The sequence below is a fragment of the Stegostoma tigrinum genome, chromosome 30 (assembly GCF_030684315.1).
Source record: "Stegostoma tigrinum isolate sSteTig4 chromosome 30, sSteTig4.hap1, whole genome shotgun sequence".
Classification (NCBI taxonomy): domain Eukaryota; kingdom Metazoa; phylum Chordata; class Chondrichthyes; order Orectolobiformes; family Stegostomatidae; genus Stegostoma; species Stegostoma tigrinum.
In genome coordinates, this window is record NC_081383.1 from 29,403,627 (window position 1) to 29,420,169 (window position 16,543).

Here is a 16,543-nt window from a genome sequence, read left to right on the forward strand (position 1 = left end):
AGGTGGTGGTCCTATCACTGATACCAGTGCAGGTGGTGGTCCTATCACTGATACCAGTGCAGGTGGTGGTTCTATCACTGATACCAGTGCAGGTGGTGGTTCTATCACTGATACCAGTGCAGGTGTTGGTCCTATCACTGATACCAGTGCAGGTGGTGGTTCTATCACTGATACCAGTGCAGGTGGTGGTTCTATCACTGATACCAGTGCAGGTGGTGGTCCTATCACTGATACCAGTGCAGCTGGTGGTTCTATCACTGATACCAGTGCAGGTGGTGGTTCTATCACTGATACCAGTGCAGGTGTTGGTCCTATCACTGATACCAGTGCAGGTGGTGGTTCTATCACTGATACCAGTGCAGGTGGTGGTCCTATCACTGATACCAGTGCAGGTGGTGGTCCTATCACTGATACCAGTGCAGCTGGTGGTCCTATCACTGATACCAGTGCAGGTGGTGGTTCTATCACTGATACCAGTGCAGGTGTTGGTCCTATCACTGATACCAGTGCAGGTGGTGGTTCTATCACTGATACCAGTGCAGGTGGTGGTTCTATCACTGATACCAGTGCAGGTGGTGGTCCTATCACTGATACCAGTGCAGCTGGTGGTCCTATCACTGATACCAGTGCAGGTGGTGGTTCTATCACTGATACCAGTGCAGGTGGTGGTTCTATCACTGATACCAGTGCAGGTGGTGGTCCTATCACTGATACCAGTGCAGGTGGTGGTCCTATCACTGATACCAGTGCAGGTGGTGGTTCTATCACTGATACCAGTGCAGGTGGTGGTCCTATCACTGATACCAGTGCAGGTGGTGGTTCTATCACTGATACCAGTGCAGGTGGTGGTTCTATCACTGATACCAGTGCAGCTGGTGGTTCTATCACTGATACCAGTGCAGGTGGTGGTTCTATCACTGATACCAGTGCAGCTGGTGGTTCTATCACTGATACCAGTGCAGGTGGTGGCCCTGTCACTGATACCAGTGCAGGTGGTGGTTCTATCACTGATACCAGTGCAGGTGGTGGTTCTATCACTGATACCAGTGCAGGTGGTGGTTCTATCACTGATACCAGTGCAGGTGGTGGCCCTGTCACTGATACCAGTGCAGGTGGTGGTCCTATCACTGATACCAGTGCAGGTGGTGGTTCTATCACTGATACCAGTGCAGGTGGTGGTTCTATCACTGATACCAGTGCAGGTGGTGGTTCTATCACTGATACCAGTGCAGGTGGTGGTTCTATCACTGATACCAGTGCAGGTGGTGGTTCTATCACTGATACCAGTGCAGGTGGTGGTCCTATCACTGATACCAGTGCAGGTGGTGGCCCTATCACTGATACCAGTGCAGGTGGTGGTTCTATCACTGATACCAGTGCAGGTGGTGGCCCTGTCCCTGATACCAGTGCAGGTGTTGGTCCTATCACTGATACCAGTGCAGGTGGTGGTTCTATCACTGATACCAGTGCAGGTGGTGGTCCTATCACTGATACCAGTGCAGGTGGTGGTTCTATCACTGATACCAGTGCAGGTGGTGGTTCTATCACTGATACCAGTGCAGGTGGTGGTTCTATCACTGATACCAGTGCAGGTGGTGGTTCTATCACTGATACCAGTGCAGGTGGTGGTCCTATCACTGATACCAGTGCAGGTGGTGGCCCTATCACTGATACCAGTGCAGGTGGTGGTTCTATCACTGATACCAGTGCAGGTGGTGGCCCTATCACTGATACCAGTGCAGGTGGTGGTTCTATCACTGATACCAGTGCAGCTGGTGGTTCTATCACTGATACCAGTGCAGGTGGTGGCCCTGTCACTGATACCAGTGCAGGTGGTGGTTCTATCACTGATACCAGTGCAGGTGGTGGTTCTATCACTGATACCAGTGCAGCTGGTGGTTCTATCACTGATACCAGTGCAGGTGGTGGCCCTGTCACTGATACCAGTGCAGGTGGTGGTCCTATCACTGATACCAGTGCAGGTGGTGGTTCTATCACTGATACCAGTGCAGGTGGTGGTTCTATCACTGATACCAGTGCAGGTGGTGGTTCTATCACTGATACCAGTGCAGGTGTTGGTCCTATCTCTTATACCAGTGCAGGTGTTGGTCCTATAACTGATACCAGTGCAGGTGGTGGTCCTTTCACTGATACCAGTGCAGGTGGTGGTTCTATCACTGATACCAGTGCAGGTGGTGGTCCTATCACTGATACCAGTGCAGGTGGTGGTTCTATCACTGATACCAGTGCAGGTGTTGGTCCTATCTCTTATACCAGTGCAGGTGTTGGTCCTATAACTGATACCAGTGCAGGTGGTGGTCCTTTCACTGATACCAGTGCAGATGGTGGTTCTATCACTGATACCAGTGCAGGCGGTGGTTCTATCTCAGACACCAGTGCGGGCGGTGGTTCTATCTCAGACACCAGTGCGGGCGGTGGTTCTCTCTCAGACACCAGGGTGGTGGTTCTCTGTCAGACACCAGTGCGGGCGGTGGCTCTCTCTCAGACACCAGTGCGGGCGGTGGTTCTCTCTCAGACACCAGTGCGGGCGGTGGTTCTGTGTCAGACACCAGTGCAGGCGGTGGTTCTATGTCAGACACCAGTGCGGGTGATGGGGTTCTATGTCAGACACCAGTGCGGGCGGTGGTTCTATGTCAGACACCAGTGCGGGTGATGGGGTTCTATGTCAGACACCAGTGCGGGCGGTGGTTCTGTGTCAGACACCAGTGCGGGTGATGGGGTTCTATGTCAGACACCAGTGCGGGCGGTGGTTCTATGTCAGACACCAGTGCGGGTGCTGGGGTTCTATGTCAGACACCAGTGCGGGCGGTGGTTCTATGTCAGACACCAGTGCGGGTGATGGGGTTCTATGTCAGACACCAGTGCAGGCGGTGGTTCTATGTCAGACACCAGTGCGGGCGGTGGTTCTATGTCAGACACCAGTGCGGGCGGTGGTTCTATGTCAGACACCAGTGCGGGTGGTGGTTCCATGTCAGACACCAGTGCGGGCGGTGGTTCCATGTCAGACACCAGTGCGGGTGGTGGTTCCATGTCAGACACCAGTGCGGGCGGTGGTTCTATGTCAGACACCAGTGCGGGTGGTGGTTCTATGTCAGACACCAGTGCGGGCGGTGGTTCTATGTCAGACACCAGTGCGGGTGATGGGGTTCTATGTCAGACACCAGTGCGGGCGGTGGTTCTATGTCAGACACCAGTGCGGGCGGTGGTTCTATGTCAGACACCAGTGCGGGCGGTGGTTCTATGTCAGACACCAGTGCGGGTGGTGGTTCTATGTCAGACACCAGTGCGGGTGGTGGTTCTATGTCAGACACCAGTGCGGGTGGTGGTTCTATGTCAGACACCAGTGCGGGTGGTGGTTCTATGTCAGACACCAGTGCGGGTGATGGTTCTATGTCAGACACCAGTGCGGGCGGTGGTTCTATGTCAGACACCAGTGCGGGTGGTGGTTCTATGTCAGACACCAGTGCGGGTGGTGGTTCTCTCTCCGACACCAGTGCGGGTGATGGTTCTCTCTCCGACACCAGTGCGGGTGGTGGTTCTCTCTCCGACACCAGTGCGGGTGATGGTTCTCTCTCCGACACCAGTGCGGGTGATGGTTCTCTCTCCGACACCAGTGCGGGTGGTGGCTCTCTCTCAGACACCAGTGCGGGCGGTGGTTCTATCTCAGACACCAGTGCGGGCGGTGGCTCTCTCTCCGACACCATCGCTGATTTTGGCTCTATTTTGAATGCCAGGACTAATAATGGGCACCAGTAATGTTAAAGACCATGTGACTGGCATCAGTTAGGCCCAAAACCACATAGTTTCTTATTCTCATTTGAATGAGAAAGATACGGAATTGCAAATTGTTTGAGATTGTTAATGATCTGTTGTCATGTCCTTTATGAACTTTTCCAGTTGCCCAGATGCAGAAGCATACGAAATCTGCCAAGACGAGCTTACAAATGGGATTTTCATCAACTTCCTGAAAAAACGTTTATTGGAGGATGAAAAAATCACAGTCCTGCTGGATAAAGTTGCAGAAGGTGAGTTTGAATTTACACAAAGATTAAAGATTGCCCTCATTTAGTCATTAGGACAAGGCTCAACAAGGTACTGAACCACTCCTGAAATTCCCCCATTGCTATTACTGTTACTGTTTTATTGCCCTTCATGATCACACTGTACTTATCCAGATTGTTATAACTCAGCTCCCTGATGGCCTGGGACAATCTGGCTGCCTGTACACTTTACTGATGCTGAACATCGTGCCCATCATTGGTATTTCTTTGGGGGAGAATAATAAACATCTACTGTCCCTACTTTCAAATGGATTTTGAATTGGATTGGGCCTATCCAAGCAAAAATGAGAAGGATTTTGAGGATTCCCGAAACGACTCCTGTGTGTTCCTATGGACACTGATGTAGTGATGGAAAAGCAGTTTCTTCCATAACTGTGGTTTCCATGCCCTCCTCCACAGGTGCCCTCCAGTGCGTGGGTACAGTTTTTGGATACAGGATTCAGTGTCTTGTCAAATGATCATTCTGAATTTGAAATGCGCTTGGGCCTTGCCTGCTGCTACTTATACTTTAGCAGCAGATGTCGTCCGTTTAAACTCTCAGCTGCCTGCAGAGCTTTTGTGGTTTGAATTTTTAAACTATTTTTTTTTCTTCCTAAATCAAATTTATTAAATAATTGCATTACCACACCACTACACTTCCTATTTCATAACGTAACCCTGTTGTTGCAGCTTTGGGAAGCTTCACTGTTTCATTTACTCTGGTTAACCTGCCCACCTTATCCTTTCTGTCACCATTACAATATCTTGCAGTTTCAATTTCTCATCTGTTTTGAGTCTCTGTAAGCGCCATCAGTTGCTATGTGTCTACGTGAGGATTTGGGTAAAATAAAAACACCTTACTGCAGATGCTGGAGAACTGAAACAAAAACAGAAAATACTAGAGACACTGAACACAGCTGGCCGTATCTGTGCTGTGTCATGTATCCTGCATTATCTTCCTCCCCACTTCAAACCTGTATCTTCCTGCTCCAAAGAGAAAGCTCTTCCTCTACGCTTGCCATCAGTTTCTACATGAAGTAATTCCCATTCCTCTCATTTTCATGCAATCCTGTATTCCTCTGGTAATTTAAAACAAGGAACTGCAAATGCTGAAGATCTGAAAGAAAAACAGAAATAGCTGGAGAAGCTAAGCAGGTCTGGCTACCTCTGTGAAGAGGAAGAAGAGTTAACGTTTAAAATCCAGTGATCCCCCTCGTCACAGATGCTGCCAGATCTCATGAGTTCCTCCAGCAATTTCTGTTTTTGTTTCTCTGGTAATTGTTCAGTTTAACTTCAATTTACACTCATTCCCCTTAAAAATTGACAGTTTTCTCCAAGACATGTTTCCTTATTTTGCTTTTTCTTTTGCTTTTATTTATTTTGTGTTCTGCATCCTAGTCGTGCAATTGATTTTCTTGGCATTATATAGCAGAACACATGCCGAGGTTTTGTTTCTGCAGTGCAGAATGACTCACTCCATAGGATAGATCAGGTAGCTCTCATCAAAAGCTGAAAAAGTTGTAGGCGGACTAAGGCTAATGGTCCCAGTGATCCGGCCTTTGAATGACAGATTACTGTGTTTAATGTTTACTGAAAATTCTTGCGTCAGTCCCAAATGTGTCTGTGACAAGAGCAAAATTTCTCTTTTCTCGATCTACCTGCAGCATTTGCCATCACTACCTTCTCCTAGTACCTGTCCACTATATTATGTCAGTATTCAAGATGAAACCAGATAGGTACTGTTAGATTGTGGGGCACTGACTGAAAAGAGGATGAAGAACTCTAAGAACAGGGTGGAAAATTTGATTCAAATTGTCTGGTTACAGAAAGGGTAAAATCAGACACAGACTCATTAAACCCAGTGACCTTTATTTGTTTTGTAACTTTTGTGTATGCATTAAGAAAATCATAGAAAATTTGCAGTTTAGAAAGAGACCATTTGGCCCATCTTTTTGTGCCAGCTGAAAGAGAGCCATCCTGTCTAATCCTACTTTCTACTTTGGTCAGAGCATTGTATGTTACAACACTTCAAGTGCATACCTAGGTACTTTTTAAATGTGGTCAGTGTTTCTGCCTCTCCCTCCCTAACAAGCAGTGAATTCCTGAACCCACCCCCTCATGGGAAATAAAGCTTCTCAAATCCCCTTTAATCCTTCTATCAATAACTTTAAACCTCGGCACCTTAATGATTGACATCTCTGCTGATAATAAATTGTACTTCCTGTACAATCTATCTGGTTGCATCATAAATTTTTTTATTTCTAAATTAGTCGCATGCCCTGTTGTGATTTCAGATATGGGGAAGTGTGAACTTACCAAGGGAAGACAGGCTTTGGAGATCCGGAGCAGCTTGTCAGAGAGACGGTCATTGAGAGATCTTATTAAACCACCCAAACATCAAGACGCCTATTCAGCCAGGAACCTGCAGTGGGCCAAGGCCCATGGTATGAAAGGGTGTTCACTCCTGTTAATGTTCTGGTTTGTGTTGCATGTTCTTCTGTCCAAAGAACAGTGTATTTAATAGAAGCTGAGTGCATAGCTCCTGGGTTTGGAATCATTTTGTCTGTCCATACATATAAATGTTGGTGGTCAGTACTCAAAAAAAAACCATGTGTTCTCCCCACAATCTGAAATGGCTACTGTTCATATGGCACCCAACTGACTAAGTGTCTCCTGCCTGTTTGAAGGGTATCAGTATCGCAAACACACCCAACATAGTCATACACACTGCATTATACCATGCAGCCAGTTTCCAGATTACCATCCCTGATAATACCAGCAGGACAGATCTATCAGAGAGAGGGGCACATGGCTGAAAGGAAATGGCTCTGGTTCTTTAGGGAAGGAAATCTGCCATTCTTACCTGGTCTGGACTACATGTGACACCAAACCCACAGCAGTGAGGTTGACTCTTAACTGCCCTCAGACAGTGAGGAATGGATAATAAATGCTGGCCTAGCCAGAGACACCCACATGCCCAGGAACATGTCTTTAAGTCCTCAACATTACATCTAAGGGTAACAGGTTAGACATGAGCAAGGAAACCTCTTGGTGACTAGCACTTACTACTCTCCCTGCGCTGATGAATCTGTAATACTTTATGTTGAACATCACTTAGAAGCAGCATTAAAGATGGCAAAGGTACTGAATTCACTCTGGTGAGGGGAGTTCAATGTTCTGTATCAATTTAGGTTCCACAGTATCAAGACTAACTGAACTGGCCTGTAACAAGGGCTTTTCTCTGAAAATGGAGTTGCAGTGGGTGCTGAGAGAAAATCAAAAATTACATGACTCCAGGTTATAATCCAACAGATTTATTTGAAAATGCAAGCTTTTTGAGCTCAGCTCCTTCCTCAGGTTCTGACACCTTGTGTTTTCAAATAAACCTGTTCGACTATAACCTGGTGTCATGTGATTTTTGACCTTGTCCACCCCAGTCCAGTATCAGCATCTCCACATCAGTGCGGAGATAACTTACACAATGAGAAAAGCCTATGAGGAAGGACACCACTTTGATTGGGACAACACATCCATCCTAGGACAAGCCAAACAGAGACACGCACGAGAATTCCTAGAAGCATGGCATTCCAACCGGAACTCCATCAACAAACACATTGATTTGGAGCCAATCCACCATCCTCTGAGAAAAAGAACAAGAAATGACATCACCAACGCAGGAAATGACATCACCAACCCAAGGAAACCTAAACATATAAATAGAAAGCGGGACATAACGCCAGCGCTTCGTCAGAGGCTCACTGATGATGTTACCTAGAATGGTGACAAAACGTCTGAAAACTAACCCTCCAGCTCAGCGAGCAAACTCACATCCAGAAAAGCCTATTTAACCATTAGAAAGTGTAGCTCAGTAGCACCGCCATTGACTGAAATGGCCAAGAACTTCCAGGGCAGAAGCCATCAAGATGTACCTGTATTTTTTTTCTGTCCAATCAAGACTGGAAATAGGTTTTCCGGTGCTGGTCGGAATTTCTGGCCTACAGCATGAGGTTATGTGATAAGCCGAGGAACCAGGATACAATCAATGGAGCTAAATAATTACACAATCAACGGGTCAGATCAAAGCTTGATGTCCTGCCAATTGAGAATGGCCTTGCTCAGTTAATTAGGAGACTCCATGAACATCCTGTCCTCATTTTGGTCTAGTCCAACAGCAAAGGCTGAAGCCTTTATAGGTACCTTCATCCACTGTTGCTGAGTGGGTGATCTATCTCAGTCTCCCTCCGGATGTCGCCAACAACAAGACATCTATTTGACCTGTTTTTCTAATTGACCTGCTCAGAAAGGTTTTAGACACCTCTGGAGCAGGTAGGACTAAATCCCAGGCCTCTCAGTCCAGGGATAGGGACACTACCACTGCTCCACAAGGGAACCACTAAAACACATTGTTGATGTGAAATTAAATATTAGCACCTGCTGCTTGTACCAGATGCAGCAAGGTGAATGACATTAAGAACATTTCAGCTGTTTTGCTACAGACCTGTACTCCAGGTATAGCTGCACGTCTAGCCATCCTGTTTCAGTACAGCTGTAACTCTGGCCTCCAACCTGTTAATATGGGACATTGCCCAGGTACATAGTCTCCCCAAAACCAGGACAAATTTAGTTAATGCCCCACAAACCATCTCTTGATCATCTTCAGAATAATGGAGGGTGTTGGTGACAGAGCTGTCGAGGAGCATTTGTTCCCCAGTATCCTGTCATCTGATGCTCAGTTTGGTAAAGGTAAAAAGTTGGACATACGTGATGTCCTTGCAATAAATTTCAGTGTCAAAGGGAGATATCAAGGGGTGAAGTTGAGGATTTAGGAGAAGTAATGTCATCTAAATGAGATCAAAATGTTCACTATGCTATGGTTCTTTTCTTTCCAGCTCTTCCAGAAAGCAGCTATGTGCATTTTGAATGTGGAGTCACTGTCCGCCTGGGATTTGCAGCTGAGTTTTCAAACATTATGATTATTTATACCAGGATAGAGCAAACTCAGAAGGACATCGCTAAATGTGAAGCTAGATTGGCTGATTTTTCAGAGGTAATGAACTGTATAGGAAAGTCCTCAGCACTTTTTTATGATGTCATTCACAATGCAGCTACAGTGTTAATGTGAAAAGATTTTGTTTCTTACTGATGAGCCAATAATAATGTAAATATAATGTGAAACCAGCATTAGGACCTGTCCTGATAATAGAATGAAACAGACTCAGATTTGAGTCGAAGGGAATCTTGTTCTGTTTTGTTTCAGAATTAGTTTAGCATTTCAAACCCAATGGAAGCTCCAAGTTTAGCATTGGAACCAAACTTTGCATTGATTCTGAACTTGTGTATTGTAAGTACACCCCACAACTGTAGTGTGATCCACCTAGAGTCTATAGACAATGATCCCCAGTCACATTGCAGAGGTGTCTTTGGAGGTTGGGGCCTTCAGTTCTGTGGAAGGATTTAAGATGCAGCTGAAATCCAAGATTTTGTTGGCTATTGGGTGAACGCAAGAATGGGCTTTGCTCCAATATTGATGAGGAGGAGCGGTTCCATACCCAGAATGATCACGTGTATTCACAATTTGTGGCAATGTATGTGTCCAACCTTCAGGTGCCATAATGATTATTTAGAGATGTTTCTGGTTCATCTTTCAGTGGCACCAAGGTAAAAAGAGTAGAGAGGGACTCAGGACAAATGCTAGGAAAATTTGCCGTAGGTCTTTGTCTTTCTCAGGGAGCTGGTACTTTCTTCATTCTCCCAATAGCCTAAACAGGTATTTAGTTCCTGGCCACACAGATAACCATATTCAGGACTAATCCGTAGTTTATGCTGAGGTAGCTGTTCTGTTGGTGGAGACTGAGATTATTATTGGCTTCAATGCATTCGGATTAGGCAGAGAAAATGTAAGACTGAGTTTCTACTGCTCTTTGCTATCCATTGACACTAAAGTATTGTGTCTGAGGTCCTGAAGGCTAGCCACGAGGTAACAAAGGATTAACTGCACCTCAATAGGAGAGTCAGTGCTGTCAGGACAATGATGGGAGTGAAATGCAATAAATATGCCGTTTCTATGCTTTAACACTACATTAATGGGATGATCCCATTTAAAGGCAAAATACTGGTTCTTTAAATGATTTTCCCTTTGAACTATCTGAATTGTAGGACTTGGATGTTGACCTCAAACACACAAACAAAGAATGCCCTGAGGAAACAGGCAGCATCCTCTTCACCGTCAAGAACTTTGACTATCCAGATAAGTGCCTGTACACTAGGCTTCGTGGCCTGCAAAAACTACGGGTAAGCAGTCTCTCCATTGCCACCTTCTAAACAACCAACTTATGTTTATACAACTTCAACAAGGCCCATTGTATTACTTTGTACATTATGTTTATGTCAATGAATGGAGCTAGGTTGCTATCGAGTAGCAATATCTTATGAGAAAGAATGACAGGCCTGACTCACTAAGTTGTTTCAGTTTGCAGGGGGTGTGGGGGAGAATGGTGGAAATAGTGCTTTCCAGAACATTCCTGTATCCTATGTCATTTTTAATGTGCACTTGATACAACAGACAGAATATCAGTTTAGTTTATCATCCAAAGGATAACGATTAAGCCCTTCCTCAGTAATGCCAGCCTAGATTGCACTTTATTTTCTTGAGTGGGTTATGAACTCATGATGTTCTGCCTCAAAACTGCCATCTATGGAGCCAAGTTGATACATTAGCTCACCGTAAAGCCAATAATTTTGCAGTTGCCTGTTTGCTCAATGGGTAAATGTATCAGTGAGGTACTAATGAAGAAGTTTCCAGTTTGGATTGAATTGAATTAGGTTTATTGTCACGTGCACTTATACTAGCACAGTGAAAAGATTACAGGTCACCAATTACGGCCCCATCTTGGGTACAAAGATGCATGGGTACGGAATTTTAGGTACAGAGCAGGAAAATAAGAAAAACAACATTTAAAAAGTTAAACATTACAGTCCTTCTTACTAAAAGGTAGAAAAACAAAGAAACACTATGAGCAGTTCAACACTACATTTTATAAGATTGGAGAGGAAGAAAGGTGCAGACGTCAGGAAAACATAAATTGATTGGTCAGTTGGATGAAGTGGAAATTGAATTCAATCGAAAGAGTCTGTAAGGCATAGGTGCAGAAGTAGGCCTTTTGGTCCATCAAGTCTGCTCCAACATTCAGTTAGATAGTAGCTGATCAGGTAATTCTCAACCCCACTTTCCTACGTTGTCCCCATAATGCTTCATTTCCTTACTGATTTAAATCTGCCTATGACAGCCATCAAAATACTTAATGACCCAATCTCAATAGTTCTTACTGATTTATTACCCGCTGAGAGAAAAAATCGTCCTCATCCATGTCTTAAACTAGTGCCCCACACTGTGAGATTGTGCTCTGTGATCCTAGAAAATCCCATGAAGAGACTTGTCAATACGTCCCACCTATCCCCTCCCAAGGAATCTTGTGCAATTCTTTCAGTATACTCAACCTTTCTTCATAAGGAAATCCCACCAAAACCCAGCCTGGTAAACCTCTGCACTACCTCGAATGCTAGTATATCCTTTCTCACATAAGAGGACCAAAACTGTTCATAGTATTTCAAGGTATAGTAAGATTAGCAAGACCTCCCTATTTTTATACATTTCCCTTTGAAATAAAGGCTTATGGTCTATTTGCCTTACCTATTATCCACAAAACCTAGATGCTAACGTTTTATGATTCATGCACCAGGACCCCAGATCCATCTGTGCTATAGCTGTCTGCTGTCTTCACGTATTTAAATAATATTCAACTCTTCTTTTCTTCTTGCCAAAGTACTTAACCCCACATTTTCACACATTATAATTTACCATGAAATTTTTGCCCTGTCACTTAACCCATCTATATCTTTCTGTAAACTCTGTGCCATCATCCCCATTTGTCTTTCTACCCATTTAAGTCTAATTAACAAACTTAGCAATAGTACATTCACTTCCTTCATTGAAGTAATTAATATAGTTTGTAAATAATTGTGGTGTGAGAACTAATTCCTGTGGCACGCCACTAGTTACAGGATGCCATTCTGAATTCGCCCCCTTTGTCCCCACTTTCTATCTCCTCTTAGTTAGTCAATCCTCTATCCATGCCAGTATACTACCTACTACACCATGGGCTCTTGTTAAGTAGCCTAATGTGCATACCTTATCAAATACCTTTTGGAAATCCAAATATAATGCATCTATTGGTTCCCCCTTATCTAACCTACTTGTCACCCCCTCAGAGGACTATCATAAATTTCTCCAGCAAATTTCCCCTTCATGAATTTATTAGGGCAGGTTAAAAAGGTAGTAAAGAAGTCATACAAGATTCTTTAACTTATTGACTAAATCATTGAATATAAGAACAGTTGGTGGCATAAAGTGTATGTTCAGTTACAGCTAAAGTGCAACTTACTGTTCGGATCACAGCTTCACAGAAGGATGTGCTAGTACTGGAGAAGATTTATGACGACATTATCATCCCTGGAGAATTTTAGTGATGAGGAAGAGTGAATAGGCTGGTATTGTTTTCCTTTTGGAGACAGCAGGCTAAGGAGATTAATTTAATTTGATTGAGGTATCTAAAATTATGAGGGGTCAGGATAGAGTAAAAGGACTCCACTTTGGATCTAAAAAGAATAGAACTGAGTGCATTCTAAATGGTGAAAAGTCTGAAAGCAGTGGAGACCCAAAAAACCTAAGGGTTCATAACATACAGGCTATTAAAACGTTTGAGCAGGTACAGAGACTAATCAAAAATTCTGAGGAAGTGCTGAGCTTTACACCTAGAATCCTCACAAAACAAGAGGTTAGAAATCATGCTATAGGTACGCAGAGCCCTGGCTAGACCACATCTGAAGTAATATTCAGTTCTGGACACCTCAACTTAGGAAAGATATTTTGGTCTTGATGGGATTGCGGTGTAGATTACAACAATAGTGCCAAGGGTTAGTTTATGGTGAGACGTTATAAAAGCTGAAGTTGTATTGAGTAAAGGCTTTCCAGTATGTATTTTCAGATATTTTGGGGAACTGTTAGGATTGCTAGAGACAAATGATCTCCTTTGGGGGTTGTGGAGTCTCGGACCAGGAGCCTAAAAGTCAGAAGTGGACCTTTCTGGAATGAAATTAGGAACCACTGATCACACAAAGGTGGTGAAAGTTTGGAATTCTCTGCAGTTGGGAGAAGATGCTAATTTTAAAACCTGAGATTTTCAGATTTCTATAAACCATAAATATGAAATGCTGTGGGCAAAGGGCAAAGTGGAGTTTAGTCACAGATTAGCCATTATCTGATTGAAAGGTCGAACAAGCTCAGCCTATTCCTGTTTCCTGTTTGGGCATGGACCCTATCAGACCAGTTAGCCCAGTGACATTCACTATCTAGGTACACACTGTTAATGGCAACTTGAATACAGTATTGTACTGGAGGGCGAGATTGAGTCCTGACAAGATACAGGGGCAAGGGAAGAGGAAACTGGAGACAAAATCATACAGATTAATGACTTTCTGCATTTTACTTCCCTGTTGTGTAGAAGGAGCTGAGCTTTTCCATCTGCCTTCAATATCGATATAAAGGAATGGAGGATTCCATAGAGGAGAAGAAAGTAGTCAGTATTGGAAAACCCCTTGTGTCTAAACTCAACCTGCATGGATCAGAGCATCAGAATGAATACATGTCAATTTATGGCTCATTGCAAAGTTCTGCAAGTGAACCTTCACGGCTGTTAATCCGTGACTCACTTCTCACTCACTCTCCATTACCAGGCTCTTTACGTTCCTGCAATAGTTTAAGTGACCTTGATTATTATAGTAGTTTATATCGCTACAGGAACAAATCCACCAATCTGTACTACAGCACCCAGGAGCAGCAGAACAAGAGACCAGTGTCAGCGGAAGCTACTGGACTGATGACTAAAGAGACCATTGAGGGGATAACTGCTCAATTTAAATCTCTAAATTCTTCGTAATGATCTTGACATTCTGTTCATGCACATAGGTCAAGAGGAACAATATTGAGGAATTTTATACCGGGTACAAAAGAAAGACTTTAGCACGTTAATTAGAAAGGGCAGGAGGCTGATTGTGGAACTCAGACAATGAATACAAACATTTGTTTTCTTGTGAGACTGTATACTACGTGATTAGCATTTTGCTACTTCCAGTTTTAACCTGTCTTTCTGACAATGAGCCTGTACACGTTCTGCTATTTTCCCTCCTCAGGACAGGACAGCAATGCTTCATAACTCAAGTTTGACCTGTTGGATATAAAGGGAAGGACCGTCCTATTGCTGTCAATGGCACTGTTGAGTAATCCTAACAGAACACCAACATGCACGGTCTAAATTCAGCACATGACTCACAGATTTAAATATCAAGACAAGCACGCCAAAGAACAAGAAAGTGATCTGCAACTTCCCTACCCTTTGAGGGATTTTACCCTGTGTCCTTTTCATCTTTTAAGTCTAATAGTTTCCTTCATTTCATTCTGAAGCGTGTTAACGTTGAAAGACTAGTTCTGCCTTTGCTGTCCCAACTATTTACTATGCTACTGAGTCTGTCATATTTAGTAGATTTAATCGGCAACTCACACTGATTTAGCTAATCTCTGCCTGTGTGGTGTTGGGGCATCACAGTTGACCTTTGAGCCCTGATTTAGGGAGGTGTGAAGTCAGTTGAGCTTCTTGCTCACAATCACTATCAAGCAAGAGATCTTGGAATAAAAGATATGTCTGTGAATGTTACATGCATGTAGGTTTGGGCTGTATTATAATTCAGTATACAATTGCATAACCTCCCCTCACGCTCCATCTGGGCTATCACACAGAGCATAGCAATCTTAAGTGGTAGATAATGCCCATGGAACCTATACTTGGGAACACTGAACTTCGAATGACCAGGAGGGTGGGGCAGAGTTGGACCAAGATGTAAAAGTGGACAAAATATTCTCTTATATACCAGTGTACATTCAGACTCAGGTTATGATGGTTACTGAATCTGATATTTCCTTTTAAATGCTCTTGTGCTGGGTGTACATCAATTCTGATATTGTGGGATTTTTGTATTATATGTCAGGACCATTTGCTAAAACAAATAATTGGAATGGAATTAATTAAAAACATTTGTGTTTTTTTATTTAATATTCATGACTTTTAATTCTGTAATGTAAAGATTTTCTGAAATAACCTGATTGTATATTATATCAACTGATACCAACAGCTGGTGCATTGATGTAGCCCATTAACTGAGTGAAACATTCCAGGGTGCTTAATAAGAGTAATTTCAAGATAAATACTTTTGACTTTTTGATTCTAACCTACCAAAGAAGAAATCAGGACAAATGACCAAGATTGGTCAAAAAATTGGTAAAGAGGAAATTTAAAGGAGAGATAAGAGAGGCCTTGGGGGGTGAACTGGGAAGCAAAGGGGCAGGGTAGCTGAAAACACAGCCACTGATCTGAGGTGATTCGAGTCAGAGATGTGCAAGAGGCCAGAGATGAATCTCAGGCTGAAGAAGACCACAAATATAATAGGGGGCAATGCCAGACGGGGATTTGGCAATATGGATGAGGATTTTGCAATTAAGACATTGTTAGACAGCAAGCTAATGAAGTCAGCTAATGAAGGGATGGTGAATGAATGAAATTTGGATTGAACCAAGTTCCAAGCAGCAAAGTCTTTGATGATTGCAAGTTGGATGAAAAATGGGAGGCCTGCCAGAAGGCCACTGGAATTGTCAAATGTAGAGTTAACAAAGGCAGGTTGTGGGTCTTAGTAATTGATGAGCTGAGGCTGGATGTGAGTTAATGAGTGATGTTGGATTAGATGCAGGCAATCTTGGTGAAGGTGCAGAATGTGGTTGGAAACTGAAATTAGAATTAATCATAACAGCAAGGTTTTTCCAACCAAAGATTGTTAGTCAGGTTGGAAATGTTGGACAGGGTTTATGGCGAGGTTTCAGCTTTACCAAGCCAACAAAATCTCCCAATACCATGGAAGCTGAGTAAATCGGCAAATTTGTTGATTTCCTTCATTAAGACAATGACAATACTTTAAAGGCATTTTATTATTTATAAAGCAACTTGTGACATTATGAGATCATGAAAGGCAGAATGTAAATGCACATCTTCCTTAATTCAAATCTTGGTACCTTGTTGCGAGTTTAAACCTCCATAAATGTGCTATATTCATGTGTATACACAAAGACTAAAACAGTATTTTATGCACCTACAAATATAACTACCCAATGACATTGCCACAATCAGTCCTCATGCAAGAATCGGGCAATTAATTGACATTTATGATGATTCTCCACTGAAATTCGATTCCCCCCAACTTCCGTCAGGAGAATTGTCACAGGAAGCCCCAGTTATCTCTACAAAAACCAAAAGAACTGCAAATGCTGTAAACCAGGAACAAACCCAAAGTTGCTGGAAAACCTGGAACTGAGGAAGGGT

The 16,543-nt window shown here is 43.6% G+C and overlaps 1 protein-coding gene across 1 annotated transcript in view; it reads left to right on the forward strand.

Annotated features, from left to right (window-relative positions):
- Positions 1-15,186, forward strand: part of malt2 (MALT paracaspase 2) — a 47,229-nt gene extending 32,043 nt beyond the window's left edge. Inside the window, exons 13-17 of the mRNA XM_059638625.1 lie at positions 3,919-4,046; positions 6,356-6,505; positions 8,951-9,108; positions 10,218-10,352; positions 13,622-15,186. Of these exons, the coding sequence (XP_059494608.1) occupies positions 3,919-4,046; positions 6,356-6,505; positions 8,951-9,108; positions 10,218-10,352; positions 13,622-14,056 (1,006 nt within the window). The 3' untranslated portion in view covers positions 14,057-15,186. The remainder of the gene's footprint in view (positions 1-3,918; positions 4,047-6,355; positions 6,506-8,950; positions 9,109-10,217; positions 10,353-13,621) is intronic.
- The last annotated feature ends 1,357 nt before the right edge of the window (positions 15,187-16,543 follow it).